We start from the raw sequence: 27,105 nt of genomic DNA, 5'->3' as shown, positions 1-27,105 counted from the left end.
AATCTCCTCTCGACCCACTCCAAGGCCTTAACCTCCTTCCTAAAGTGCAGTATCCAGCATAGGGAACCATACTCCAGCTCAGGCCTAACCAGTGATTTATAAAGGTCTAGCATACCTTCCTTGCGTTTGTACTCCACGGGGCCTTAAGGCCTGTCACCACCGCAAATCGGCGGCCATGCTGAGGAATAGAGTGGCCGCCAACTTTTGGTGAAATGGCCGCTGATAGCCCAATTGCCTTTCCGAGGTTTCCCGACAGTGCCCCGATCCTCCCCTTACCACTCCGCTGCTGCCGAGCGGTGTTAAGCACATCATCACCGTGCGCACCGCCAATCTAACCCCCTGACGGCGACATTCCCCTCGGAAAATCTTCGGCCCGCCCGGCGATGCCAAAACCTGTTGTCCCCGGCGGTCCAGTGAGGCTGTGGCCTTCTGCAGCAGTGCTGCGAGGGCCCGCTGCCGCTGCCGCCGTGTTTTTTTTTGCCGGCCGACTGCCATGTCGGGCCGACAAATATGCCCCCCCGGTTTCGGCCGGGCTGCCAACAGGCAGCCTGCCACCCCCTCTTGGGTGCCAGGCCGCTAGCCCGGCTGAAACCCTCCCTGATGGCCCAGTGGACCGAAGTTTTAAAAGCGCGGAGGCTCTCCCACTTTAAGTGAAGGAGAGAGTCGCGATAACGCGGCGTCGTGATGACGTCATCGCGGCGGTGACTCTGCACTGCCCCCAACTTCCGCCCCTCAGTGTAGGCACTGCCCCCAACTTCCGCCCCTCAGTGTAGGCACTGCCCCCAACTTCCGCCCCTCAGGTGTAGGCACTGCCCCCAACTTCCGCCCCTCAGTGTAGGCACTGCCCCTAACTTCCGCCCCTCGGTGTAGACACTGCCCCCAACCTCCGCCCCTCAGTGTAGGCACTGCCCCCAACTTCCGCCCCTCAGTGTAGGCACTGCCCCCAACTTCCGCCCCTCAGGTGTAGGCACTGCCCCCAACTTCCGCCCCTCAGTGTAGGCACTGCCCCCAACTTCCGCCCCTCAGGTGTAGGCACTGCCCCCAACTTCCGCCCCTCAGTGTAGGCACTGCCCCTAACTTCCGCCCCTCGGTGTAGACACTGCCCCCAACCTCCGCCCCTCAGTGTAGGCACTGCCCCCAACTTCCGCCCCTCAGTGTAGGCACTGCCCCCAACTTCCGCCCCTCAGGTGTAGGCACTGCCCCCAACTTCCGCCCCTCAGTGTAGGCACTGCCCCCAACTTCCGCCCCTCAGGTGTAGGCACTGCCCCCAACTTCCGCCCCTCAGTGTAGGCACTGCCCCCAACTTCCGCCCCTCAGTGTAGGCACTGCCCCCAACTTCCGCCCCTCAGTGTAGGCACTGCCCCCATTATGACCGTATCAAAACAAAAAAAAAACCAAGGAGCACAATTTTGCGAAAGAGTTGACCTGAACCGCGGCTGCCGTAAAAACCACCGAAACAGGGTGCGGCACCCCATTTTGGGCGGGGTGGGGAGTGTAATTTGTACCCCCATGCCTCTATTGATAAGAAAGAAAGATTTGGATTTTTATAGCACCTTTCATGACTACAGGACATCTCAAAGCACTTTACAGCCAATGAAGTACTTTTAAAGTGTAGTCACTGTTGTAATGTAGGAAACACGGCAGCCAATTTGTGCACAGAAAGCTCCCACAATTGATTGAGGGATAAATATTGGCCAAGACACCAGGAATGACTCGCCTGCTCTCCGAAATACTGCCATGGGATCTTTTACATCCACCTGAGAGAGCAGACGGGGCCTCGGTTGAACATCTCATCCAAAAGACGGCACCTCTGACAGTGCAGCACTCCCTCAGCACTGGAGTGGGACTTGAACCCAGAACCTTGTGACTCCGAGGCAAGTGTGCTACCCACGGTTGATCTCGTATGCTTTTCTATCAGCCTTTCTCCTCTGTTGGAAGCACGGTCAGTCCACTGGCAACGGCCAGTGTGGCTAATGTGTGACCCCAGACAGTCATGTTTGGCAGGACCCTCAGCTATCATTGGTGGGGGTGGCATGGTGGTGAGTGGTGGGACCAGCTCATCTAATATCCACTGTGCAGCAGCAGTCACTGGACAGCCTTCAGAAGCAGGAACCTTGGCAGAATCTGCCCTTCCCTAGCGCAGGGGTGCTGAGCATCTCCGACTACGCTGACTGAGATCGCCTAAAGCCACACAGACTTGGGAGCCCATGGGTCAAAATTGGCTCAATTGCACAGTGCAGTTAGAAACCGAATCAGCAGAGAACTCAGGAGTGTCACTTTAAAAGGATGGCATCTTTATTTTTATATTACAAATGCAGTTAATTCAAATACTTAATGTTCATTTTGCAGTTGAGAGGTAATGATGACAGAATATTGCCATTTACTCGGTGTTCACTTGCTTACCAAGACCTGCAATTACCCTTCGCGTTGTTACAGCCACCGGGGGCCAATAATAACAATACTTCAAATCTCGATTCCTATTGCTGTTTTAAAGCAGATTTTGCTCCGAGGTCATCATATTCCGTAGTATATTCTGCTCGCGCTCTGGGCCAACTGCAGTCTGGGAAGGGATGTAAAGCAGCAAGCTTTACTGCACTGCTTTTTCCTGAGAGCGCGTGGGGGCGTTTCAGCGAGCCCTGTGTGTCTTTCCAGAGCCATTCAGTCACAGCCTCAGCCCCCGTCGCACTAAAATGGCCACCTGAATGCTTGCATTAACCTGGCTCTCCACATCTGATTTCCCCGTCGGTGGGTGAAACATGCCACACTCGGTGCCTCCCCACCACCAAAGCCCTCACGCCAGCCGTGGCTCAGTGGGTAGCACCCTCGCCACTGAGTCAGAAGGTTGTGGGTTCAAGTCCCACTCCAGGGACTTGAGCACAAAAATCTAGGCTGACACTCCCCATGCAGTGCTGAGGGAATACTGCACTGTCAGAGATGCCATCTTTCAGATGAGACATTAAACTGAGGGAGTGCTCATCATCATCAAAGGCAGTCCCTCAAAATGAGAACGACTTGCTTCCATGCCGAAAAAAGGATGAGTTCACAGGTGTTTCAATGAAGGACCGAATATTCCAGGTCCTGAACTACATCCTGAAGGGTGGAAGATGCCTGTGGGTGGATTTTTTTAACGTGGGGTGGCCTTTGCACACCAGCCACCACACAGGCTCGACAGAGCGAGGTCTTGGTCCAGTGGCAAGGATTAACCAAGACGACTGGAGACCAGCTCTGCTGCACGGACCTAGTGCGCACACATATCGCACAGTGTGTGCTGACCCGTGCTGCCCCTGGGCCCTCACATCTTCTGGGCCCTGAACTCACGCCTCTCCTGGGGACCCGATCACGTCCCTCTACATTTTCTCGCTGCTCCTGCTGTACCTGCCCACGCTCCAATCACCGGCCCACAGCAAGGTAGGTGCCTCTTAACCGTCCCTCTGAAAGATGGCCTGACTGCGATGCTGTAAAGCTGTGGCTCAGTGGGGCAGCACTCTCGCCTCTGAGTCAGAAGGTTGTGGGTTCAAGTGCCCACTCCAGAGACTTGAGCACATAAATCCAGGCTGACACTCCCCAGTGCAGTGCTGAGGGAGTGCTGCACTGTGGGAGGTGCCGTCTTTCGGATGAGATGATAAACCAAGGCCCAGTCTGCCCTCTCAGGTGGATGTAAAAGATCCCATGGCACTATATTGAAGATGAGCAGGTGAATTCTCCCCAGTGTCCTGGCCAATATTTATCCCTCAATCAACATAACAAAAACAGATTATCTGGTCATTATCACATTGCTGTGTGTGGGAGCTTGCTTGTGCGCAAATTGGCTGCCGCGTTTCCCACATTACAACAGTGACTACACTCCAAAAGTACTCCATTAGCTGTAAAGCGCTTTGAGACGTCCAGTGGTCATGAAAGGCGCTAGGTGAATGCAAGTCTTTCTTTCTCTTATATCCATGCCTCTGTCGCTTCCAAACACGACTTATTCGAAAGCTCTCCCAACCGGCCTCTCTCACCCCATCTTCCACAAACGTCAGCTTATCCAAACCTTTTCTACTCGTATCCTAGGCAACACCAAGTCCCAGTCGCCCGTTACCCCTGTCCTGTATGACCTACATAGAATCCTGGTTCCCCCAGTGTCTCAAATTTAATCTCCTCATCCTTGTATTTAATTCCTTCGTGGCCTCACCCCTTTCTAATTCTGTAACCTCCTTCAGCCCGACAACCCTCTCCCCGAACACTCCGTTCTGAGTCTGGCTCCGTTTGCAACCTGTCGACCTTCACCCCACCATTGGTGGCCATTCCTTCCTAAAGACCCATCTCTTTGACTGTGCTGTAGGTCACCCCTCTTAATATCTCCTCCATTGGCTTGGTGTATATTTTTATTATTTAAGCCTCTGTGAAGAAACGTGAGGCATTTTCCTGTATTAAAGGTGCTACGGAAAAAATAGTTGTTATGCAAAAATTTTACCATTTTCTGCAAAAAAAATTGCTACACACCATAATAGTTCATGATAAATCCTTGCCCCTTTCCAAAAATCAAGCCGGCTGGATCTGAATGGAATCTGACAGTAAGGTCGGAAGTGGTGGAATACACTTTTAATGGGGCATTGCTTCCAACGTATTGCCCAAGAATCCGCATGGTTAAATCATCTCCATCGTATAGGGATAATATGTCGCTGTTGGTGAGGTTCAGGCTGTGCAAGAGAAAAAAAAAGAACGTGACAATTAACATTCACAAGTTGCTCTCCTCTTATTTTCTTTCTTCCTGCTCTGATGTCTCTGTACCACCCTAGGTTGCAGTTCCCTGGGTACCAAGTCTCTGTCTCACCCTAGGGTGCAGTTCCCTGGGTACCAAGTCTCTGTCTCACCCTAGGGTGCAGTTCCCTGGGTACCAAGTCTCTGTCTCACCCGAGGGTGCAGTTCCCTGGGTACCAAGTCTCTGTCTCACCCTAGGGTGCAGTTCCCTGGGTACCAAGTCTCTGTCTCACCCGAGGGTGCAGTTCCCTGGGTACCAAGTCTCTGTCTCACCCTAGGGTGCAGTTCCCTGGGTGCCAGGTCTCTGTCCCACCCGTGTGTGCAGTTCCCTGGGTACCAAGTCTCTGTGCCACCCTAGGGTGCAGTTCCCTGGGTGCCAGGTCTCTGTCCCACCCATGGGTGCAGTTCCCTGGGTACCAAGTCTCTGTCTCACCCTAGGGTGCAGTTCCCTGGGTACCAAGTCTCTGTCTCACCCGAGGGTGCAGTTCCCTGGGTACCAATTAAACTCCAGTACTTCAGCCAAGTGCCATTCTTCATGAATGAGCCTAGATAGTGATTTTCAAGAGACTATGGATTATTGAGGGGGCAGCCTGACTGAACCTGTTCCTATCCTCATGCAATATCTGGAAACACACACACACACACGCACACACACACACGGGCAGAAATGAGTCCGGCTCTGCTTCACTCACCCAAAACAAAGAGGTCCAAATCCGGCCTGAAATTGGGTCTCGAGGCCTCGACTACATAATCAGGGCAAGCTGCCAGCGCTTGTCACACCTCCATGAATTTCGGGTCGCCAATAAAGGCCTTTCGGTAAGTTCTGGGGGTGGGGAGGGGGGGCGGGTGGGGGTAGGGGCAGTTAGACCAAGCAATGAAGTTGGCTGGGTGGGGGAGCTGATTGCCGGGACTGTGGACTCTGTAAGAGAACTCCTGCTCATCTTGGCACCACAGAAAATGTTACTTAAAAAAAAACGAACACCTTTTGCTGGCGGTCCCGGTGTGGTCGCTGAAGAATTCTGAGTTGACTCTCCCGCACAATGCTAATCCATTTTATAAAAGGTTACATAAATAGCTTTTATGCCCTTTTAAGATCATTTAAAAATCATTTAATCATATGGACGTCGCTGGCAAGCCCAGCATTTATTGCCCGTCCCTAATTGCCCTCGAGAAGGTGGTGGTGAGCCGCCTTCTTGAACCGCTGCAGTCCGTGTGGTGAAGGTGCTCCCACAGTGCTGTTAGGGAGGGAGTTCCAGGATTTTGACCCAGCGACGATGAAGGAACGGCTGATGTATTTCCAAGTCAGGACGGTGTGTGACCTGGAGGGGAATGTGGAGGTGATGGTGCCTCCATGCACCTGCTGCCCTTGTCCATCTAGGCGGTAGAGGTCACGGGTTTGGGGGGGGGGGGTGGGGGGGCCTGATGCCTGCTTTAGGCGTCCATCTGGTTTTTTTTTTCCAGTGGTGTTGCTCGAGAGAGAGAGGCACAATGGCCAGGACACTCATGTTGGCCAGAACTCAGTGCTCTTCTTTAAATAGGATCTTCAAGATTCACCCGACAGGTTCTTGTTGCAACATCTCATTCAAAGAACAACATCTCCAGCGCCCCTCAAGCTTGAACTCTTCATCTTGTTATCCAGAGGCAAGAATACTACCAATTAAGCCAATGATGAGAAACAGCAGAGAACTTTCTTTTACCAGGATTATATATTGAATTATATGCGGGCAGGGATCGTGACACAATGGAAAAAAATCGTTAACAAAATCAAATGGGCAGAGAGTGAGGTAGTAAAACTGATGAGATCTGATTTAATTGCTTTGTCACAGCTAATAGCAAAACAAATTATGTCCAGTAACGACCCAAGCTTTGCTAATGCAGGCCAACACCTATGGCTTCCCACAAGCTCCCTTTCCACCCACCTCCCACCCGTAGGAAATCATTAAAGTCTCTTCAGCACCTTGTCCCAGTAATGCAAATCTCCCATTAAAAATCAATTGCACAGCGTGGATGAGAATTGCACGCCGAGAGGCTCAATATCCATTAACTGATTTTCCTTCTTTACTGATTGTGCGAGGCTCACAGTTGTACCTGAGGCTGGATTTATATCACCATCATCATAGGCAGTCCGTCGGAATCCTAAAGTGAGTCCTTTGGTGGCTGAACAGTCCAATACGAGAGCCACCGACCCTGTCACAGGTGGGACAGACATTCGTCGGGGGGAGAGGGAGGGGTGGGACTGATTTACCGCGCGCTCCTTCCACTGCCTGCGCCTGACCCTCTTCACGCTCGCGGCGTTGAGATTCGAAGAGCTAAACGCCCTCACGGATGCACATTCTCCACCTAGGGCAGTCTTCGGCCAGGGACTCCCAGGTGTCTGTGGTGATGTCCCACTTCACCAGGGAGGCTTTGAGGGTGTCCTTGGAACGTTTCCGCTGCCCACCTTTGGTTCGTTTGCCATGAAGGAGCTCCGAGTAGAGCACTTGCTTTGGGAGTCTCGTGTCTGGCATGCAAACTATGTGGCCCGCCCAACGGAGCTGATCGAGTGTGGTCAGTGCTTCAATGCTGGGGATGCTAGCCTGGGCGAGGACACTGATGTTGGTGCGCCTGTCCTCCCAGGGGACTTGCAGGATCTTGCAGAGGAAGATGCTGGATTTATAATGCTTCAGGCAGATGTACAGGACCAGCCACAGATCCCAGGGCTGTGGAAATTGCCCATGTTTACAGGAGTTTTTACGTAACATCCTTGGGGGGGGGGTGAAATTGCGTGCTGTCCCGGTTGGGGGGGGGGGGGGGCTGTACCAGCTGCGAGGTGGGACTTCCTGCGGCAGGCAAGGAAGTCCCACCCCGGCAGCTAAATTGGGCTTACCGCCCCTCCCCCACTTCCGAGAGGAAGTGGACGCAAAAGGTCGCGCGTCCACTTGTCCACTTCCTGTTGGACGGGGGGAGGGGGGGGGGAACTGGGGCGCTAACCTTCGGGAACTTTCCAGCGCTACGTGGGGAGGCGGAGATCGCGGCTGCAACATCGCGGCACGGACCCGGAGATTCAAAGGTGGGAAGGCCATTTTTTAACACTTTCAGCGCCGCACCCTCCAGTTAATTTTTACGCCACGAACATCCCAAAGCCCCGCTACGCGCCCCGCGAATTTTCACTCTAGGGGGCGAAAATGGGTCGCCGTGTGGTGCTCATCGCCGGGGCAGCGGCTCGGGGCGTTATCGGCAGAGCGGGGCGCTACCGGTTAGCGCCGCTGCTAAACTCCCGCGGAACTTCGGGGGAATCGGTAGTGGTGCTGCGCCTGGGTGAAATGTCCTTTGCACCCTGGGGAGGCGCAAATGACCCGAATTTCTCCCCCTTGGTTTTGAAAACACCATCAAACTTGCCTCAGTCTGTCTTTCTCTCTCATTATTCCACCAGTCACACTCTATCCAGAATAAACTTCTTCTAACTTCTGCCATTACCATCTCACTCTCGCCCATCATCCCTTTCATCACTTTAATCTCTCCAGCCTTCCACCCTATCACAGACCTTCCTCCCCTCCCCCTTTCAGTGCTCCTTAAGAACGTGCTCCTTTCGAACATTCACCAGTTCTGACGAAGGTTCGTTGACCCGAAACATTAACTCTGTGTTTTTCACTCCACAGATGCTGCCTGACCTGTTGAGATTTCCAGCATTTTCTGTTTTTATGTCTTTTTCTCTTGTTTCATTACATTACAAATATTTCCCTCTCTCTCTCTCTCTTTTTCCTGTGCCTTCACTTTCCAGAAGATCCCATTGGAAGCATGTTTGGTAAACTCTTCCGAATCAACCCTCTCCAGGAGAACAGGGGCACGGGACTACGACAGATTTTATCTTCATGCGACTTTGCAATCCGTCAATGGTCAGCTGAATAAAACATGCCTTTTCCCCTTGGGCCCAATGCACCTGATTTGAAGAGAATGACCCTGGGTTGGTGCCATGGGTCAGCAAGCTCACATCGTGATGCTTTTTCCAACACAACACGACACACGCCTGCTGACTCACTGACATCATTATACGTAGCAGGCCAGAGGACAAGGCTGTTAGTATGGCGACAGACCCAAAATAGCAATATATTTTCCGTCGTCAGGTGATTTGAGGCCAGTCTGTTTCCAGCTCGATTTTAAAATTCTCATCCATGTTGGTCGCACACTTGCCTCTGAGTCAGAAGATTGTGGGTTCAAATCCAACACTAGAGACTTGAGGACAAAAATCTAGGCTGACACTCCAGAGCAGAACTGAGGGAGCGCTGCATTGTCGGAGGTGTCGTCTATCGGATGACACGTTAAACCAAGGCCCCGTCCGTTCTCTCAGGTGGACGTAAAAGATCGAATGTCACTATTTCGAAGAAGAGCAGAGGGGTTATGTCCTGGCCAATATTTATATCCCTCAATCAACATAATAAAAAGAGATTATCTGGTCATTATCACATTGCTGTTTGTGGGAGCTTGCATTTCCCACATTACAACAGTGACTACACTTCAAAAGTATTTCATTGGCTGTAAAGCGCTTTGAGACGTCCGATGGTCGTGAAAGGTGCTATATAAATGCAAGTTCTTTCTTTCCTTTTCTCAGTTTTAATGTCAGATTCTCAGTATTTGTAGCTTTATTTATTTATATATATATATATATATTCGTTCAACATCAAGTAAGACACGTCTTGCTTCTTTTTTTCTTTCATGACCTCGCCCCTCCCTATCTCTGTAATCTCCTCCACCAGCCCCACAACCCCCCGAGATGTCTGCGCTCCTCTAATTCTGGCCTTTTGAGCATCCCTGATTTTAATCGCTCCACCATTAGTGGCCGTGCCTTCTGTTGCCTGGGCCCCAAGCTCTGGAACGCCCAACCTAAACCTCTCAGCCTCTCTACCTCTCTCTCCTCCTTTAAGATGTTCCTCTTACACCAAGCATTTAGTCACCTGTCCCAATATCTCCGAATGTGGCTCGGTGTCCAATTATGTTTGATAATCGCTGCTGTGAAGCGCCTTGGGACGTTTTACTACGTTAGAGGCGCTATATAAGTGCACGTTGTTATTTAGTTCCACGAGTGCCGGTGACTCCAGGAGAGCTGCACATCAGCAGTCGAAAGCATTTTAATTGTGGGCAGGGTAGTGGACGACAATGTTCCCCCGAAGGTGTGTGCGCGCGTGGGCTGCTCACCGGCTTTTACATTGTGAATACTGCGCATGCCCACAAATTTAAAGGGACCGCGCATTAAAAGAGACAGGCCACGCAGAACATAGCGCAGCTTACAGGGAACATTGGTGGAGGTGGTGGTGGGAGGGGGGGAGGGGGGGAAAGGCGGGGAATGTTTATAAGAACATAAGAATTAGGAGCAGGAGTAGGCCATTCGGCCTCTCGAGCTTGCTCCACTATTCAATACGATCATAGCTGACCTTCTACTTCAACTCCACTTTCCTGCACTATCCCCATATTCCTTGATTCCCTTAATATCCAAAAATCTATCGATCTCTGTCTTGAATATGTTCAAAGACTGAGCCTCCAATGCTCTCTGGGGTAGAGAATTCCAAAGATTCACCACCCTCTGAGTGAAGAAGTTTAGAAACATAGAAACATAGAAAATAGGTGCAGGAGTAGGCCATTCGGCCCTTCTAGCCTGCACCGCCATTCAATGAGTTCATGGCTGAACATTCAACTTCAGTACCCCATTCCTGCTTTCTCGCCATACCCCTTGATCCCCCTAGCAGTAAGGACCTCATCTAACTCCTTTTTGAATATATTTAGTGAATTGGCCTCAACAACTTTCTGTGGTAGAGAATTCCACAGGTTCACCACTCTCTGGGTGAAGAAGTTCCTCCGCATCTCGGTCCTAAATGGCTTACCCCTTATCCTTAGACTGTGACCCCTGGTTCTGGACTTCCCCAACATTGGGAACATTCTTCCTGCATCTAACCTGTCTAACCCCGTCAGAATTTTATATGTTTCTATGAGGTCCCCTCTCATTCTTCTGAACTCCAGTGAATACAAGCCCAGTTGATCCAGTCTTTCTTGATAGGTCAGTCCCGCCATCCCGGGAATCAGTCTGGTGAACCTTCGCTGCACTCCCTCAATAGCAAGAATGTCCTTCCTCAGGTTAGGAGACCAAAACTGTACACAATACTCCAGGTGTGGCCTCACCAATGCCCTGTACAACTGTAGCAACACCTCCCTGCCCCTGTACTCAAATCCCCTTGCTATGAAGGCCAACATGCCATTTGCTTTCTTAACCGCCTGCTGCACCTGCATGCCAACCTTCAATGACTGATGTACCATGACACCCAGGTCTCTTTGCACCTCCCCTTTTCCTAATCTGTCACCATTCAGATAATAGTCTGTCTCTCTGTTTTTACCACCAAAGTGGATAACCTCACATTTATCCACATTATACTTCATCTGCCATGCATTTGCCCACTCACCTAACCTATCCAAGTCGCTCTGCAGCCTCACAGCATCCTCCTCGCAGCTCACACTGCCACCCAACTTAGTGTCATCCGCAAACTTGGAGATACTACACTCAATCCCCTCATCTAAATCATTAATGTACAGTGTAAACAGCTGGGGCCCCAGCACAGAACCCTGCGGTACCCCACTAGTCACTGCCTGCCATTCTGAAAAGTACCCATTTACTCCTACTCTTTGCTTCCTGTCTGACAACCAGTTCTCAATCCATGTCAGTACACTACCCCCAATCCCATGTGCTCTAACTTTGCACATCAATCTCTTGTGTGGGACCTTGTCGAACGCCTTCTGAAAGTCCAAATATACCACATCAACTGGTTCTCCCTTATCCACTCTACTGGAAACATCCTCAAAAAATTCCAGAAGATTTGTCAAGCATGATTTCCCTTTCACAAATCCATGCTGACTTGGACCTATCATGTCACCTCTTTCCAAATGCACTGCTATGACATCCTTAATAATTGATTCCATCATTTTACCCACTACCGATGTCAGGCTGACCGGTCTATAATTCCCTGTTTTCTCTCTCCCTCCTTTTTTAAAAAGTGGGGTTACATTGGCTACCCTCCACTCCATAGGAACTGATCCAGAGTCAATGGAATGTTGGAAAATGACTGTCAACGCATCCACTATTTCCAAGGCCACCTCCTTAAGTACTCTGGGATGCAGTCCATCAGGCCCTGGGGATTTATCGGCCTTCAATCCCATCAATTTCCCCAACACAATTTCCCGGCTAATAAGGATTTCCCTCAGTTCCTCCTCCTTACTAGACCCCCCGACCCCTTTTATAACCGGAAGGTTGTTCGTGTCCTCCTTCGTGAATACCGAACCAAAGTACTTGTTTAATTGGTCCGCCATTTCTTTGTTCCCCGTTATGACTTCCCCTGATTCTGACTGCAGGGGACCTACGTTTGTCTTTACTAACCTTTTTCTCTTTACATATCTATAGAAACTTTTGCAATCCGTCTTAATGTTCCCTGCAAGCTTCTTCTCATACTCCATTTTCCCTGCCCTAATCAAACCCTTTGTCCTCCTCTGCTGAGTTCTAAATTTCTCCCAGTCCCCAGGTTCGCTGCTATTTCTGGCCAATTTGTATGCCACTTCCTTGGCTTTAATACTATCCCTGATTTCCCTTGATAGCCACGGTTGAGCCACCTTCCCTTTTTTATTTCTATGCCAGACAGGAATGTACAATTGTTGTAGTTCATCCATGCGGTCTCTAAATGTCTGCCATTGCCCATCCACAGTCAACCCCTTAAGTATCATTCGCCAATCCATCTCAGCCAATTCACGCCTCATACCTTCAAAGTTAGCCTTCTTTAAGTTCTGGACCATGGTCTCTGAATTAACTGTTTCATTCTCCATCCTAATGCAGAATTCCACCATATTATGGTCACTCTTCCCCAAGGGGCCTCGCACAACGAGATTGCTAATTAATCCTTTCTCATTACATAACACCCAGTCTAAGATGGCCTCCCCCCTAGTTGGTTCCTCGACATATTGGTCTAAAAAACCATCCCTTATGCACTCCAGAAAATCCTCCTCCACCGTATTGCTTCCAGTTTGGTTAGCCCAATCTATGTGCATATTAAAGTCACCCATTATAACTGCTGCACCTTTATTGCACGCACCCCTAATTTCCTGTTTGATGCCCTCCCCAACATCACTACTACTGTTTGGAGGTCTGTACACAACTCCCACTAACGTTTTTTGCCCTTTGGTGTTCTGCAGCTCTACCCATATAGATTCCACATCATCCAAGCTAATGTCCTTCCTAACTATTGCCTTAATCTCCTCCTTAACCAGCAATGCTACCCCACCTCCTTTTCCTTTTATTCTATCCTTCCTGAATGTTGAATACCCCTGGATGTTGAGTTCCCAGCCCTGCTCATCCTGGAGCCCAGCTCCTCATCTCAGTCCAAAATGACCGACCCCTTATTCTGAGACTGTGACCCCTGGTTCTAGACTCCCCAGCCAGGGCATTCATCCTCTCTGCATCTACCCTGTCAAGCCCTGAAAGAATTTAGTATGTTTCAATGACTTCACCTCTCATTCTTCTAAAATCTAGAGAATATAGGCCTGGTCCACTCAATCTCTCCTCATAGGACAATCCCCCCATCCCAGGAATCAGTCTGGTGAACCTTCGTTGTACTCCCTCGATGGCAAGTATATCCTTCCTTGGGTAAGGAGACCAACACTGTACACAATACTCCAGGTGCGGTCTCACCAGGGCCCTGTATATATTGTCCTTCACTGAAACACCTGTGAACTCATTCCTTTTTGGTGTGGTAGCAAGTCATCCTCGATACGAGGGACTGCCTATGATGATGATATAATTGCAGTAAGTTTCTAAGCATCAGATCCAAATTTAAACAATTGCAAATGTACAAGCTTAGTTTAAGGTCACAAACAGTTCATGAAAGTGCTGCCTTCCTCAATAGGGGATTATAAGTGTCAAACATTTAACACAAAATAAGCAGGCACAACTGCCTAAACGACACAGGGATGTGTAAAAGCTTTTTGAAGCAGGCCAGATTACACGGCAATTCATGCAAACATAATTCCTTTTCCAAATACAGATTGAAAAAAGACACAAATCCCCTATCCCTTGTGATTTTAATGAGTTTTGCTTGCTGTCGTGTTTAATCTGCCCCATTAACCATCTCGCCCAATAGAAAACTTTTGAACAGATGTTACAGCAGCACACAGTGCTGGATGGGAAGGAGAATAACTCCGTTCATGTGGACCAGTTTACACAGGATATACGGCACAGGAACAGGCCAATCGGCCCAACCAGTCCATGCCGGCGTTTATGCTCCTCCTCTCGTCTTTCCTCATCTAAATCTATCAGCATAACCCTCTGTTCCCTTCTCCCTCATACACTTGTCTAGCCTCCCCTTAAATGCATCGATACTATTCGCTTCAACCACTCCCTGTGATAACGAGTTCCACATTCTCACCACTCTCTGGGTTCTTTCTCCTTTCAGATCAGATGGACCCATTGCCAGCATCTTCTATTCAGTTTCAAATCAGTTGAAATTTTTCCCACCCCTGTTCCCGGGTTTTCCATCTCTCCCATTTTCCTCGGGCCGCTCACGCTTCCTTCATTTCTTTAACAAACTTTTATTTCTTCAATGCTTTTGTCTATTACTTTACAAGCTCATCAGATACTTACGGATGAGGAAGACCACCTTTGTATGCACCTGTGAGTATGCTCACATGTTTGTCGAGTTGTTGAATTGTGAGTGGCTTAGCCAGTCACGTGATGTCCATAAGACATAAGAACATAAGAAATAGGAGCAGGAGTAGGCCATTTGGCCCCTCGAGCCTGCTCCGCCTTTCAATAAGATCATAGCTGATCTAATCCTGGCCTCAACTCCACTTCCCCGCCCGCTCCCCATAACCCTTGACTCCCTTATCATTTAAAAAATCTGTCTAACTCCACCTTAAATTCATTCAATGATCCAGCCTCTACAGCTTTCTGAGACAGAGAATTCCAAAGATTCAAGGCCCTCTGCGAGAAGAAATTCCTCCTCATTTCCGATTTAAATGGGCGACCCCTTATTCTGAAACTATGCACCCTAGTTCTACATTCCCGCACTAGAGGGAAACATCCTCTCTGCATCTACTCTGTCAAGCTCCCTCAGAATCTTATAAGTTTCAAGAAGATCACCTCTTATTCTTCTAAACGCCAATGAGTATAGGCCCAAGCTCCTCAACCTTTCTTCGTATGACTCAATAAAACCCCAGCCAGTTGGGTTCGGGGGATCCACGATGAGGCAGGTGGTTGTGAGCCTGGTGGATGAACTGGTAATATGTAGTGTGATTGTTAAAGCTTTGCTAATAAACCAACAAGTTCTTAATAGCAATGTGTTACTATGAATTCTTAAGCAAAGAACCCATGAAGCAAATACATTACATCATCCATCTCCTGGTATCAGTCCTAAAGTTACCTTTCACTAGTTTGAACCCATGGCCCCTTGTCCTACTCCCACTGCTTACTTCAAAGTAGTATTCTGGATTAATCCTGTCCATCCCAGTTACTAGTTTATATAAGATCATCTCTCCAAGACCTCCTTCCCAGGCTGAAGGCCCCAGTCTGTCTGGTCTTTCCCCAGAACTCAGACTCCTGACCCCAGGGAGGTTAATTTTAATCTAATTCGCCGGGCGGGAATCCCACGGGACCGGGTGGAACACCGGTTTTACACCCCACCCGATATCGCTCTCCACTGATCGGGCGGGGTGTTAAACAATGTTCCCGCTCATTTATTTTGGGCGCGTGGTCCCTTTAATAGGCTGCGCAGCCCATTCAAATGATCGCGCATGCGCGGTTTTTATTTGTTTGGAAGCTGGCAAGCAGCCTGCGCGGGACCTTCAGACGAGGCCACTCAGCTTCACGGGAACACTGATGTAAAACCAACATTGCACCCGATTCTCGTCAGTTTTCCGACTGCCGGGTTCAGTTAAAATCGCTAAAAGGTCGAACAAAAGTCAGAGGAAGTGGTGATCAAACTGTACAGGGCTCTTCTATCAGCTGTGTCAGCTGGCTCAGTGGGTTGGAAAGTTGTGGGTTCAAGTCCCACTCCAGGGACTTGAGCACAAAAATCTAGGCTGACACTCCAGTGCACTGCTGAGAGAGTGCTGCACTGTCAGAGGTGCCGTCTTTCAGATGAGACATTAAACCGAGGCCCCGTCTGCTCTCTCAGGTGGGTGTAAAAGATCCCATGGCACTATTTTGACGAAGAGCAGGAGAGTTATCCCCGTTGTCCTGGCCAATATTTATCCTTCAACCGGCATCGCTGAAATAAGATTATCTGGTCATTATCACATTGCTGTTCGTGGGAGCTTGCTGTGTGCAAATTGGCTGCCGCCTTTCCTACATTTCCACAGTGACTACACTTCAAAAGTACTTCATTGGCTGTAAAGCACTTTGGGATGTCTAGTGGTCAAGAAAGGCGCTATATAAATGCAAGTCTTTCTTTTTCTTTCACACTGCACTCTGATTAAAGGGGGCACTAATGAAGCATATGGTGCACTAACAGCACCAGATCAGTCGGTGTACATCTGCACAGTTACCGTGGCAACCCCTCTCTCCCCGGGTCCCCATGCTCTGCGGTTCTGATCCTCTGACCCTCGCCAGCCCCCACCCTCCACAACCTACCTGGCGGACACAATCCCCTGTCCCATTTACAGTCGTTTAGACTGGCGGCATGCGCCTGAAGATGACCTGTGCGGTGTTTTTTATTAAACGCGGCGAGTTGTTGAGATCTGGAACGCGCTGCCTGAAAGGGCGGTGGAAGCAGATCCAATAATACCTTTCAAAAAAAAGGGAATCGGATAAGCGCTCGAAAAGGGAAAATAAATTGTCAGGGTTTGCGGGGAGTGTGCATGCGGGATTCAGTGGGATCGCTCTTTCAAAGAGCTGGCACAGACAGGTCGGGCCTGCTTTTGTGCTGTACTGATTTTGTGGGATGCCTGTTTGGTGTCCTGCAGCTTGCCGAACAAATTCGGATGAGTCCGGAGCCTTAAACATGCCTGGGGCCTCTTCACTGCCAGAATTGGTGGCCAACCAAAAGTCAAAAGCTAACCCCCACTGTGTACATCACCATGGGAGATTGAATGTATATCCCCAGTTATTAGGTCCTGTTTGTCTTTTATTTTAGCTCTGATAACGGGGCCATTGGAGGGAGCAGCATGCGGCAGCCCAGCCCAGAAATCAGCGCGGTCCCAGCCTGCAAGACCATCAGCAGGCCGGGGCCATTGGAGGGCGCCAGCTTACGGCTACGAAGCCAGGGCAGGCACAGCAGGAGGGGCGAAGGAGTGGCAAAAGTCCATAGAGGGAAGTGACTGGGGCCCAGAAGAGGCGAGGGCCCAGGGGCAGCACGGGCCCAGCCCGCACTGCGATATGTGTACGCGCTCGGTCTGTGCAGCAGAGCTGGTCTCCAGTTAGTCTTGGGTAATCCTTGCCACTGGACCAAGACCTAACTCTGTCAAGCCCGTGTGGTGGCTGGTGTGCAACGGCCACCCCACGTTAAAAAAAAAAAATCCACACACAGGCATCTTCCACCCTTCAGGATGTAGTTCAGGACCTGGAATATTCGGTCCTTCATTGAAACACCTGTGAACTCATCCCTTTTTTCGGCATGGAAGCAAGTCGTTCTCATTTCGAGGAACTGCCTTTGATGATGATGATGAGCACTCCCTCAGTTTAATGTCTCATCTGAAAGATGGCATCTCTGACAGTGCAGCATTCCCTCAGCACTGCATGGGGAGTGTCAGCCTAGATTTTTGTGCTCAAGTCCCTGGAGTGGGACTTGAACCCACAACCTTCTGACTCAGAGGCTGGTGTGCAACGGCCACCACACGTTAAAAAAAATCCAAGCACAGGCATCTTCCACCCTTCATGATGTAGCTTGGGATCTGGAATATTACGTCCTTCATTGAAACATCGGTGAACTCATCCCTTTTAGGCATGGAAGCAAGTCATCCTCGCTTCGAGGGACTGCCTATGATGATGATGATAACAGGGTGTGTACCCAAAACGTCAGTTGTCCTATTCACTGCGCACTGATTGACCTGTTTCTGTTTCTATTTCCAGTATCTGCAGTGTATCACTTTTAGTTATTAACATTAACAGCACCTGGAAGGTGAGACTGAATTGTGGCAAAATTCTATTTCCCCTCAGGCGTGTATGTTGCAATTTGTTAAGTGAGGTGTTTTACTGTTAGATGTCAACTGAAAATTTGCTGTGCCTCTGATAACTGGCCTGCGTTGCCTTTCACTGAACACTTAGTTCAGCAGGAAGCCAGGGCAGATCGATCTAGCACTATTCATTAGGTCTCACGTCAATTCTCCTCGCTCCAGATCATAGTGGGGCCTGATGGTAAATGGTTCCATTTGTAGACACCTTTTCTCTGCAACCAACAGCTTGCATTGATATAGCACCTTTAAGGTAGGACAATCTCCCATGTCGCTTCACGGGACCGTTCCAATACTCTCCTGGACAGCCTCTCACATTGTACACTTCTCAAAACTGGGACTCACCCCAACTCGTATCCTAACTCGCACAAAGTCACGCTCCCTGTAAAGTGAACGGTCGTGCACCTCTCTGCCGGTCCCACGCAGCCCGGGACTGGCTTTGTCAAGGTAAAGTTACACGCAAGTGCAAAGGAGCACTGCAGGGTTAAGAACATAAGAACATAAGAAATAGGAGAAAGTGTAGGCCATTTGGCCCCTCGAGCCTGCTCCGCCATTCAATAAGATCATGGCTGATCTGATCATGGACTCAACTCCACTTCCCTGCCCCGCTCCCCATAATCCTTCACTCCCTTATTGCTCAAACATCTGTCTATCTCCGCCTTAAATATATTCACAGCTCTCTGGGGCAGAGAATTCCATAGATTTACAACCCTCTGAGAGAAGAAATTCCTCCTCATCTCAGTTTTAAATGGGCAGCCCCTTATTCTAAGACTATGTCCCCTGGTTTTAGTTTCCCCTATGAGTGGAAATATCCTCTCTGCATCCACCTTGTCGGGCCCCCTCATTATCTTTTATGTTTCAATAAGATCACCTTTCATTCTTCTGAACTCCAATGTGTATAGGCCCAACCTACTCAACCTATCTTCATAAGTCAACCCCCTCATCTCCGGAATCAACCTAGTGAACCTTCTCTGAACAGCCTCCAATGCAAGTATATCCTTCCTTAAATAAGAAGACCAAAACTGTATGCAGTACTCCAAGTGTGGCCTCACCAATACCCTGTACAGTTGGAGCAGGACTTCTCTGCTTTTATACTCTATCTCCCTTGCAGTAAAGGCCAATATTTCATTTGCCTTCCTGATTACTTGCTGTACCTGCATACTAACTTTTTGTGTTACATGCCCAAGGACCCCCAGGTCCCTCTGTACTGCAGCAAGGAGAGCTGCAGAGAAGGAATAGAAGAAGGTGACCAGGGCAATCAGTGCCAACTTAACCAGACCATACATGGCCAGGCAGTGCAGAAAGAAGTTGAAAGACTGTACCAGATCAGGCAAGGTAAAAGAAGCTAGCCGCACCCTCTAAGAATTGCACTATTACTATGCGTATCTGTCACTTAATGACCACCACCTAATACTGCGTTAGAGTGCTGTCATTGATTTCCATCAATGTGGTGCTCTTGATCTCCTCCACAGTCTTCACATGAATATGTTTCTTTCACTCACATCCTGCGATGCATTCACCCCCATGGAATGGAATCTCGGAGTAATCATGGAATCTGCGCCCCGGTGGAAAATTATTTGCTTCATAGGTTCTTCATAACAACACATTGCTATTAAGAACCAGTTGGCTTATTAACAAAGGTTTAACAATCACACTACACATTACCAGTTCATCCACTAGGCTCACAACTTCATCGTGGATTAGCTAGACCCAACTGGCTGGGGTTTTATTGAGTCTTGTGAACGTCACCTGACTGGCTAAGCCACTCACAATGCAACAGAGTGCAGACGGGCAGGAGACAGCTACAAGGGGAAGTCACTGCAACCTCTCAAGTACGAGCAGCTTGTGTCTGTCGTTAACAATGCTGTGGCAGCATGAGCCAGTTGCTGCACGTGGTCAGTATAGTCGTTGGGCAGCAACCCTTCCTGGATTTGACCCTGAAACATTCGATCGGCCGGGTCACATTGATGTTGGCATGCTGTCAGTCAAAGAATCATACAGCACAGAAGGAGGTCATTCGGCCCATCATGCCTGTGCCAGCTCTTTGAAAGAGTTATCCAATTAATCCCACTCCTCCTGCTCTTTCCCCATACTCCTACACATTTCTCCAAACAGGTTGAACCTCTCTTATCCGGAACCCTCGGGACCCGGCCTGTTCTGGATAAGGGATTTTTCCGGACGAGGGGCGGTCACGTTAAATTGGATGGTACAGGTACAGAGCAAGGGGATATCGGGGCTGGCTGGCTTGGGGCTGGGAGTGCGGCAGAGAGATCATGGGGCGAGGGGGTGGGGGGGGGTGTAGCGGTGGATCGCGGGATCAGGCCAGCGATTGCGGGAGTCGGCAGCGAGGAAGGACTTCAATTTGTTCATGTCGAATTTCTGCGCATGCACCACCTGGTGGCCGGGAATGGTTCTGGACGAGGGATGGTTCTGGATAAGGGAGTTCTCGGTCCTAAATGGCTTACCCCTTAACCTTAGACTGTGACCCCTGGTTCTGGACTTCCCCAACATCGGGAACATTCTTCCTGCATCTAACCTGTCCAATCCCGTCAGAATTTTATGTTTCTCTGAGATCCCCGCTCATTCTTCTAAATTCCAGTGAATATAAGCCTAGTCGATCCAGTCTTTCTTCATATGTCATTCCTGCCATCCTGGGAATCAGTCTGGTGAACATTCGCTGCACTCCCACAATAGCAAGAATGTCCTTCCTCATCCTTTTGAATGCTTGGTGATGTCCTGCACTATGGGGCTTGGGGCTTGGCTCCTCACACAAAGAAAGAAAAGAAAGACTTGTATTTATATAGTGCCTTTCATGACTCAGGACATCTCAAAGCGCTTCACAGCCAATGATGCCAATGATTGCTTTCTCAATGATATGAATGAACACATTGCTGTCAGATACTCACAGTTGAACATCGAGGAATACTCGCTTGTCCTCCCCGACATGAATTCTCCAGATGCAGTCCTCTCCTTCGTCGTAGGGTTCGGGCCAGTTTGGTGAGAGGATAACTCCTGCCTGGGCGGACAACTCCCCACCACACAGTGCTAAAATAAGGCAGAGGAGAGTGAGACCATGACATGGAACTGAAGGCACATGTCCGCTCTATAATTGTTGACAGGGCTTGGGTGTTTAATCCCTGCTCAGTGGGCAGGTTTTCCCAATCCGCAGGTGTCCCCTACATTACAACAGTGAAGACACTTCAGAAATTCTTAAATCTGTTTCCCCTAGCTACTGACCCTTCTGCCAATGGAAACAGTTTCTCCTTATCTGATGAAAGGTCATTGAACGGAAATGTTGGCCGGAATCTTACCAGCGCTGTGAGTGCGAGGAGGTGAGTCCGCTGTTAAATGGCAGTGATTGACAACAGGGCGGAAGCCCCCTCTGGGCCCATCCCCTTGTAAATTTCTCAAGTACCGGCTCTGTTTGTGGACTGGGCACTAAGCTGCAGGTCAGGCAATTGAGATACTTAAGAAGCTGCTTAAGTGTATTTTAGCAGTATTTTACTTGGACGATTTTTCCAAGTTTTTTTACAAGGTTACCGGCGTTCGGGGATTATGTCAGGTAAGTGTGTCGGGTTCTCAGTGAACCTCCATTACTGTGAATAGTTGACAGCTGCCAAAGTGGTATAAAAGCTACCATTTCATAGCTATTCAATTTCCAATCTTGGAATACACTTTTCAGCTTTATGGAGGTTTGAGGTGTTTGCAATGCAGTCGCTATCCAGTGTCTCCTCCCGAAGCAACCTCTCTCACCATTGACAGATCGCTTCTGTCATCTCACCCTCACCTGCCATCAGCAGCATCGGTGCCCTTGAAAAAAATCTCACCTTGGTCCTCAGAATCTCACCACGATCAGCCCCAACACCAATATCACCAGGCACATCAGGAGCACCAACAACAGCACCAGCCTTCTCTGCAATCACCTGATGCTACACAGGACACACGGCATCAGCACCCGAGCACATTGCTACCTGGGAGGCCAGGGATGGCCTCACTATGGCCAGATTAACACTGCCTACCCTCGCTGCCACATGATGCTCCAGGTTGGCACCGCCCCACACCAACACCATAAGGCATCCCTACAATGCCCAACTTTTCACACTCACTACCATTGGGGGGCTGAACCATTATGTCTCACCATTCACTAAGCCACGTTCAAATGCAAAGTGTTGAAAATAAAGATTACAATGTTTGACAACACATTAACAGAAACTTGACATGAACATTGTCGATAACACCTAAGTGCTTACCTATGTGTGTTGTTAGTTGCCATAATTGGACAAAGGTGAGGATGAGTGTGAGGGGTGGCTAGTGAGATGGGGAAATGACATTGTAGGTAGAGAGGGCTGGGTGGAGGTGCAAGGGATGTTGGTGTGAGTATGAATGTGCAGGAGTAGAGTAGGGAAAGCAGAGTGATGTGGATGTGATGAATAGCACAGCAGTAACATTTCGTGATCCACTGAGATCAGTGGAAGGTTTGAGCCACTGCAGAGAAATCCTCCTGACCATATCCCTGCTTGTGCCTGACAGAGTCTGTGGCTCTTGTATTGGACTGTTCAGCCACCAAATAACTCACTTCAGGAGTGGAAGCAAGTCTTCCTCGATTCCGAGGGACTGCCTCCTGTGCAATGTGCAACCAGACTGCGTGGGTGTCCTGGAGAGATCTCTTCCGCCCATTGGAAGGGAAGAGAACCTTCCTGCATGCTGTGACTCCCTCCATAAGCATGGTCTGGAATTGTATCACCCAGTAATGGTTCTTTTATAGGCCCCTCAGGTAATCTTAGCAAATTGTTACTTTCTTCTTTATCTCTTCATATAGTTCAATGGCGTCTTTTAGTTAAATAGTAGTTTATAATACCCTATTTGTATAGCAGGTCTGGCAGCATTTCTGGAGGGAGTCATGGGAGAGCCTGGGTGTAGCTGTGCACCTCTGTGCAGTCATTGTCTGTGTTTGCAGCACCTCAATGCTGCAGAACACTGACAGGACAACTGTCAGAATGAATGTGGACATGGTCCCTTTAAGGAAACCGGCTGCTGACGCATCATCATGTGATGCCATCGGACCCACTTCCTTTTAATTGGCCAGGTACCTCGCAAGGCGGGGCTTAACGAGCCCCATCAAGGTAAAATCATGTCGGAGGCCCAGATGATCACAAGTGCGGGGTCGGGACCCGCCAAGGATGTCGCCCACCCCGGACCCACCGAGGTTGGTTAAATCCAGACTGTTAACTCTATTTCTTGCTCCAGAGATGCTGCCAGACCTGCTATACCAATAGGGTATTATAAACTACTATTTAACTAAAAGACACCATTGAACTATATGAAGAGATAAAGAAGAAAATAACATTTTGCTAAAATTACCTGAGGGGCCTATAAAAGATCCATTACTGGGGATTATGGTGATACAATTCCAGACCGCGCTCCACCCACCCCACTGTTTTGCGAATGTGCACATTAAATATTTCTTTAAACCATGTAACATTCTTCATCACCTCACTCTGCCCAAAGGTTTTAGTTACCTCTGCAAAGTGGTTCAGTTTCATTCCAGTATGGCTCCCTGATATCAATGCACTCAATAACAGACGATCCATGTTCCATCGTGTAGCCTGGGTCACACGTGAACTCCACCACCGCCCCTACACTGTAGGTAGGGTTGGTTGCTGTGAAGTTCCCATTCTGCATATAGGGCTCGAAGCAGTGCCCACGTTCAAAGGCTGAGGAGAAACAAGAGATGTCTTACTTGATGTTGAAAGAATATATATCTAATATGTAAAGAAAGCTACAAATACTGAGAACCTGAAATAAAATCCGAGAGAGGTGAAAGAAAGAACTTGCATTTATATAGCGCCTTTCACGACCTCAGGATGTCCCAAAATGATTTACAGTCAATGAAGTACTTTTGAACTGAAGTCACTGTTGTAATGTAGGAAACGCGGCAGCTAATTTGCACACAGCAAGCTCCCACAAACAGCAATAAGATAATGGCCAGATAATCTGTCTTTAATTGATGTTGGTTGAGGGATAAACTTTAGCTGGAACAGTTGAGAGAATGCTAGAAAGATACAGTGGGTCCCTGATGAGAGGAACCGGTTCACAGGCTGGTAGACCCATTCATTACTTCATCATGAATGTAAACGGTGTCTGTCAGCTGTGGCTCAATGGGTAGCACTCTCACCTCTGAGGCAGAAGGTTGTGGGTTCAGGTCCCACTCCAGGAACTTAAGTAGAAAATCCAGGCTGACACTCCAGTGCAGTGCTGAGGGAGTGCTGCACTGTCAGAGGTGCAGTCTTTTGGATGAGATGCTAAACCAATGTCTGCTCTCTCAGGTGGATGTAAAAGATCTCATGGCAGTATTATGGAGAAGAGCAGAGGAGTTCCCCTCTGGCCCATATTTATCCCTCAACCAAGGCTTAAAATATCTGGTCATTATCACACTGCTGTTTGTGGGAGCTTGCTGTGCGCAAATTGGCTGCCATGTTTCCCACATTACAACAGTGACTACACTCCAAAAGTACATCATTGGCTGTAAAGCGCTTTAAGACGTCCGGTGGTCGTGAAAGGTGCTTTATAAATGCAAATCTTTCTTTCTTAATTGTACCCAGGGACCGGCCAAACGAAGGCCCCAGCTTCTGCCAGGCAAGAAAAATCCTGCCAATCTTTAACTATCCAGCAGCTTTGACTTGAAACTGGCAAAAGTTCCCTTTAAGATCATTCAGTTTGAATAACAGTTACATAGAATTACATCGAATGTACGGCACAGAAACAGGCCATTCGACCCATCGGGTCCATGCCGGTGTTTATGCTCCACACAAGCCTCCTCCCTCCCTTCTTCATCTGCACGTTCGTCTATTCCTTTCTCCCTCGTGTACTTATCCAGCTTCCCCTTAAATGCATCTAAAGTATTTGCCTCCACCACTCCCTGTGGCAGCGAGTTCCACATTCTCACCACTCTCTGGGTAAAGAAGTTTCTCCTGATTTCTTCATTGGATTTTTTAGTCTCGCCTGCAAATAGAAACACCTTCTCTATGTCTACCCTATCAAACCCCCTTCCTAATTTTAAAGACCTCTATTAGTTCACTCTTCAGTCATCTCTTTTCTGGAGAAAAGAGCCACGGCCTGTCGGTCTTTCCTGATTGTTTTAACCTCCCAGTTCTGGTCTCTCCCTTGTAAATTCTTTTGGCATCTTCTCCAGTGCCTCTATATCTTTTTGTAATATACAGACCAGCACGGTGCACAGTCCTCTACATGTGGCCTAACCAAGGTTCCATACAAGTTTGACATAACTTCCCTGCTTTTCAATTCAATTCCTCTAGAAATGAACCCCAGTGCTTTGTTTCCTCGATTTATTTCAGTTTTTTATTTAAAAACTGTTTAGATTTCCATTGTAACAGAAGATTAATGGGCCAGTCTTGAACCCACTGTAAATCAATTCTAATAGTCGCTTCCATTCCCCTTGGCTGGCCTCAGGATCTCACCAGCTGCTTGTGCTGTCCACTTGAAGCCTGGCCTCAAATGAATTAATGTTATTGTTTGAAGAGGCAGTTTCACCATGTTCTCGTTAAGAGTACTGGAGAAGGTGGAGAAAAGATTGACTGGAACAATGCCAGAACCGAGGGGCTATTATTAACTATCAGGAAACGGTGAACAGGCCGGGCCTTTATTCTATCGAGAAGACAAGATTGAGGGGTGACCTGCTAGAGGTCTTTAAGCTTATGAAAGGATTGGAAAGGATAGGTGTAGAGAAGATGTTTCCAATTGTGAGGCAGACCAGAACTAGAAGTCATAAATATAACGTAGTCACTAATAAATCCACTAGGGAATTCAGGAGAAACTTCTTTGCCCAGAGAGTGGTTAGAATATGGAACTCGCTACCACAGGGAGTAGTTGAGGAGAATAATATTTAAGGGGAAATTAGATAAGTACACGAGGGAGAAAGGAATAGAAGGATATGTTGATGGTGTTGGACGAAGAAGGGTGGGAGGAGACTCGTGTGAAGCATAAACAACGCATGGACCAGTTGGGCTGAATGGCCTGTTTCTATACTGTAAATGTGGGCTGGAAATTCGGTTGAAGGTTTTTTTAAGGCATTAATTTCGGGCGGTCGCTAAATTTAGTACCGAAAAATGGTTAGCGACGGAAGTCACAAAATTCAGGGTTGTGCCCTGAGAGTGGAGCGCTAAGGGAGGTGTCCCGCACTTCTTTTGGGGCGCTAGGCCAGATGAGCAACCGAGTATCCCGTGCTAAAGAGCCCGCTTCGTAGCACCCCGAGAGAGGGCTCCCTGAAAGAAAAAAGAATCAGAACAAGAAATACAAGAAACATTCCCTTTACATTACACTCCCTAAAAAATGTTAAATCGCAAAAAAAAAAATATCAATCACACTTACCTCATGCAATCATTTCTTCCCTTAGCGTCCCGGGACCTCTGCATACCAGCTTTCTCTGGCGGGGTCATTAGGGGGCGCTAGGGTGCAGCGCAAAATAAATGTATCTGTGTTGATACCGGGGGTGGGAGGGGGGTTGCACACCGGCACTACACTCCTGGGGGATACTCCTCAGCGCCATCGGTACCGGCACGCTCAATTTGCTGAGCGGTGCGAACATTTTAGCTCCTCCTATTGCGCCCCTTGCAAGGGGCACTATCCAACTGAATGTTCCCCAATATATAACTACTCTCAGACTGTCATCCCTGGGCAGGCTTTGAATCCTGGGTCAATTGTGTGACAGATTGTGAAACATCCAATCCTGCCCCCCTGTCCCTAGTTGCAACGAATGGGGAAAAAAAAAACCATTCTGCCCTGGATTCCTTCCCTATCCCATGACTGCAGGATTTGAAATGAAAAGGTTATCCGTACCTTCATATCGAATGTGGAACCCGCCCGCTGTCTTTGTTTCATCAGAGGTGAATTCAATCCGGACAAAGTGCCCATTGCTGATCAAACCTTCCAGAGGGAAGTACTCATTCTTCGAAGAATCATATATAGCTGATGGGGAGTCACCCCCTCCACTGCGGATGATCAGTCTAAGCAATAAGGAGAGAATAGAATAAAGGTTACAAAGTATTACCAAGTATTTACAGCACAGAAACAGGCCATTCGGCCCAACAGGTCCATGCCAGTGTTTTATGCTCCCACACCATCAACATACCCTTCTACTCCTTTCTCCCTCTTAAGAACGTACGAAATAGCAGGAGTAGG

General features: G+C 48.7%; 1 protein-coding gene across 1 annotated transcript in view; it reads right to left on the bottom strand.

Annotated features, from left to right (window-relative positions):
- Positions 1-27,105, bottom strand: part of LOC139269259 (seizure 6-like protein) — a 287,174-nt gene that overhangs the window by 150,058 nt on the left and 110,011 nt on the right. The window contains exons 10-13 of the mRNA XM_070888347.1: positions 26,764-26,930; positions 23,430-23,624; positions 20,817-20,955; positions 4,483-4,679 (exon numbers count right to left, since the gene is read on the bottom strand). Coding sequence (XP_070744448.1) covers positions 4,483-4,679; positions 20,817-20,955; positions 23,430-23,624; positions 26,764-26,930 — 698 coding nt within the window. The remainder of the gene's footprint in view (positions 1-4,482; positions 4,680-20,816; positions 20,956-23,429; positions 23,625-26,763; positions 26,931-27,105) is intronic.

The sequence above is a fragment of the Pristiophorus japonicus genome, chromosome 8, assembly GCF_044704955.1.
Source record: "Pristiophorus japonicus isolate sPriJap1 chromosome 8, sPriJap1.hap1, whole genome shotgun sequence".
Lineage (NCBI taxonomy): Eukaryota > Metazoa > Chordata > Chondrichthyes > Pristiophoridae > Pristiophorus > Pristiophorus japonicus.
This window is presented reverse-complemented; position numbering and strand designations above follow the sequence as displayed.